We start from the raw sequence: 4373 nt of genomic DNA, 5'->3' as shown, positions 1-4373 counted from the left end.
CCTCCTCCTTTTCCTTTTCCGTCTTTGTTATTTTATCACTATCTCCTCCTCCTTGCTCTTGTACTACTACTACTACTTTTTTTTACTTTTTGTTTTTGATTTCCAGTATTTTGATTTTTTAATTATTAATCTTATCATTATTATTATTATATATATATTTTTTAATAGTATTAGTATTAATACTAAAATGATGCTAATGATGATGAGGGTTGTAACTGCTACAATATACATATTTATTTAGCTTTGTTTTTCCTTTTTTATTAAGAAGTATTTAGTGATATAAATTTGTTGAACTTAGTTGAAGTAAAGCCTGCATTTGGCAAGTAATTGGTACTAAAAAAAGACTAAATGTGACTAATTAAACAATTGGAAGACATAATTGGTACTGGAGTCAGCAGAGTCCTTACAATTTTGCTTGTGTGGCATCTAAGCCTCTTGCAAATATATGTGAATATGCCAAATATGCTTTATTTCCACATGATTATTTTTTTCAATTGTTTATTGTTTTTTAATCATAAATGTTATTCATTTGGTATCTTTTCTTATATTAATTTTTGATGGGAAGACAGTGGACTGGAGTTCTGAAACCTGTAAAGTACTAGTAAATAAAATGCCTTTTTTAATAAATATTCACCAGAGAAAGGTCACTGGGATGAACATATTCTCTAGTAATGGATTTTTTTTTTCTTTTTCTTTTTCTAAACCCAAAGATGGATATTTTATATGTAATTATTTATATTTATTTGATTTTTTGTCTAATCCCAAGTTTGCTAGATTCAGGAGAGCCATCAGAACTGCTAAAGCTTTGCACCAGGACCTTTCTGGGGACCTGAATCTTGCTCCTGAATTCTGTATAATCCATACATGGAAAACATACTAAATATAATCAAGTTAGGGACCAATATGGATGAAGGCACCACTAATCTCATTCATTTCTTTACAGGAACATAGAGTTACATGAATTTATGAAACTGTAGTTTTTAATGAAAATGGAAATAAGAGCACACATTTAGGTCTGTCTTTTTAACAAACACTTAAATGAATATTGATGAGCCTCATTTTAGTAACATTTATAGTTATATTCTTCTGAAATATTTGAGATAGTAAATCCAGCTACAAACTGAAAAGCTTTCCAATGGATCAATGAAAAAAGTGGCCTGATCACAATATTCATGATAAGGGATATTTGTTACTACACATATAAAGGCCTAATCTATCAGTTGCTACTTCCAAGGAATTCCTACTAGCAATATTCAGAGATGTTTAAAAAATAAGTTCAAGTAACAGTACCATGTTACATTTGTGTACTTCATAAATTATTTGAAAATTAAATGTTTGGTCTGTTTTGTAAAAAAAAAACTAGATATATATCACTATTATACTCTTATTTGTGATTTACTGGATAATCTTTGTAATAAAACGAGATAAAAATATATGACTGCTCTTTATCCAAGAGTAATCCTTGGAATTAGCATCAGTAGCATTGAATTGATGTTGGAATTCTCATTTATGATCCCTGATTCTTCTTTAGTTAATATCTTTTATCTGTTGATCTCAGGATATACAGGTTGTTGGTGCTATTATTCGTGTAAGCTATGACAGAAAAATCCTAGGAACTCCTGTGTTATGATAAGAAAATGGTACTACAATAAAAGGAAGCTGTGAAGATGTATGAACTTTCAGTTGAAGAATTCTTTAACAAAGGTGAAGACAGGATTTAAAAGCTGCTTAAGACATGGAAAATTAAGATGGTTGGATTAGTGGAACTGAAGGAAATTTTGCTGATGATTCTAGCACATTTATTTGTTTTAACCATTAACCATTTGCTGATGGTTATTATTTTAGATTGAACAATATTGTCAGAGAAAAAACAGATAATACAATGAACATAACCCACATGATTTTATGGCATCTTGTCATATCCAAGCACAATATTTACAAACTAAGTGACAAGCTTATATTAAAGATAAATGAATATTTTGTGGTTTGGTGAAAAGTTGGCTATGATTCTTTATATCGGTTGCTGTTTCAGGAGCATAATACAAGTATGGTTTTATGCAGATTTTTAATTTATACCCAATTGTTGTGCAAACATTTTACAGTATCTGAAGTATGATGGACAGTCACCAGAGAATATCCAATGTTAAATTATGCCACCCATATGCACAACTGTAGTTATCGTTTAGAAATAAATTGTTGCAATTATTTTTAGTGTTTCATTTTAAAGTATAGCATTACCTTAACAAATTTGTATATTTCATTATGGTCTAAAACATCATTTCTTAGGAGGGGGCCATAAGCCAGGAGAAAGTATGATAGAAATTCTGTAATGATAATGGGTATTTGGAATTTTCATCATGAATGTTATATGCATGACTTTTGCTTTTAAGAAAATCTATTTATCTGTTTATATTTAAATTTACTCTATCTCTTTCTTGTGTAGTGCAGTGGAAATGTTCTCATCTAGCAGTCTTACTTTTCTGCATTCAAATCTCGTACTGCCAGTGAAGTGAATGGTAAACACGGCCATTCATTGCACGCACCCCCCCAATCCCTTGCCCGTTCTTAGGAGACGGGGACTGAGGCCTGATGCAGGGATATCCCCTGCCTAAGGCCTCAGCCCTTGACTCGACTAATTTTGCATGGTCTTTTTCCCCTCCAGCTTTTTGTTTCCATCCCTTCTCCAACCCCCTCTACTATCTACTTCCTAAGGTGTAAAAGTCATGCTGAAAGGATGAAAAGATGACCTTGTGCCAGACCTGAACGGCCTGCGGGAACCATGGGCACGGTACTCCCGATTTAGTTGTGTAGCCCTTACCCCTCCGTACAGGACACTGGGGGGTGGACTGTTTATTTCCCTTTACATAATCAAGGCTTCCCATAGCCAGTAATGAAGATGTAATGCCCTTCTTAGGGGCAATGAGGCTTGCCCCTTCATCAAATAGCCCCATCGTCTCCCAGACCCCAGGTCCTCCTTTGACCACGACTCCGAACACTGAAAATACTACCCACTCCTCAATGCCTACTAGTGCATTACCCACCCAAGCAGAGACTCAATCTCCAGAAGACATTCCTACCCTCCCAACTTCCACAAATTCACTCCGTAATACTCCCTCTTCCACACATCCCTGACTATCCACCACCACCAACCCAACAAGTATCTTAAATACTCTGTTTAGCCCAGCTAAATTGGACCGATTTTTCGTGATCCCTTCTACAGCTCATTACTCAGGCAACACTCTTCTCTTTCAACAATGCCTCCAAAAACAAGTGGGCAGAGTCCCTTTCTATACCAGACGCGATCGCTCCGGTCTCGTTACAGTCAGATCACAAACTGAATCTATAGCACTATCAAATCTAACTGATAATTCTGGCAGCCCCATTCCTGCAGAACCTCATCCAACCCTTAATTCTTGTACCGGAACTGTCTCTCCCTCTCCAGCAAATACCAAAGTCGATATCAAAGATTGGTCAGATACCAAAGATTGATCAGACTGTGGAGAAGACTTATTAGGATGCCTCAAAGACCAAGATGTGAAATCAGTACATTGCTACACCATTCCTCCTAGAGGTCAACGAAAGAAACCGATCAACATTTCCAAAATTACCTTTCCGTACACATGGCTTTCCCTTGCGTAACTACATTGATGGACAATCCATCCCTGTTCGACCATACCAACCCCCTCCCCGTCAATGTCATAACTGTTGGCGCTTTGAACATCCTGCCAAACTGCCGTTCCACAGACCGATGCCTTCTATGTGCCCAACCCGGTCATAACCTATCAAACTGCTCTGCACAAACATATGCTAACTGCGGCGTCCGCCATAATGTATTTTATAGAGGCTGTCCCACTTACAAGTTTGAGTCTGAGGTAGCAACTCTCAGATACAAATATGGTCTCACTTTACTGAAGCCAGACAGGAAGCACGTCGACAAGATTTCTTTCATACTCCCTACTCCAGTAATATCGCTCGCTCTGCCCCTCCCCCTCCACCTGAAGATGTCCCTACACCCTCCCCTATACCTACTTCCCCACTTCCACCACTACCACTTCTACATTCTACCTCCCCCAGTCAATTTTTTGCCACTCTAAATCCAGACACCCGAATCTCAACCACAGCTCCAATCTCAACTACAGCCCCAACACCATCCCCTCTCCCTCCCTTCACTACCCGCAGTAGACAGACTAAACGTTCTACTCCTTCTTCCCCTACCACACAATCAGCTCCACCTACCTTTACCTATACTCCTCAGATACTGGTCTCCTCTTCCCCCCCCTCATAAGAAAACCTTTGTCCCACAAAACTCTCCAACCAACTCCACTGCAGAAACTATGGAAGACATTCAAAGCTATATGCTTGAGACACAAAAT

At 37.5% G+C, this 4373-nt stretch overlaps 1 protein-coding gene across 1 annotated transcript in view; it reads left to right on the top strand.

Moving 5' to 3' along the window:
* Positions 1-2205, top strand: part of LOC113813591 (SPRY domain-containing SOCS box protein 3) — a gene marked incomplete at its 5' end in the record, with an annotated part of 47574 nt that extends 45369 nt beyond the window's left edge. Inside the window, 1 exon segment of the mRNA XM_070142196.1 lies at positions 1559-2205. Within this exon segment, the coding sequence (XP_069998297.1) occupies positions 1559-1599 (41 nt within the window).
* Between the last annotated feature and the right edge of the window lie 2168 nt (positions 2206-4373).

This window comes from Penaeus vannamei, chromosome 29 (genome assembly GCF_042767895.1).
Source record: "Penaeus vannamei isolate JL-2024 chromosome 29, ASM4276789v1, whole genome shotgun sequence".
Lineage (NCBI taxonomy): Eukaryota > Metazoa > Arthropoda > Malacostraca > Decapoda > Penaeidae > Penaeus > Penaeus vannamei.
The sequence above is the reverse complement of the archived record's forward strand: the minus strand, read 5'-3'. Positions and strand labels throughout refer to the sequence as shown.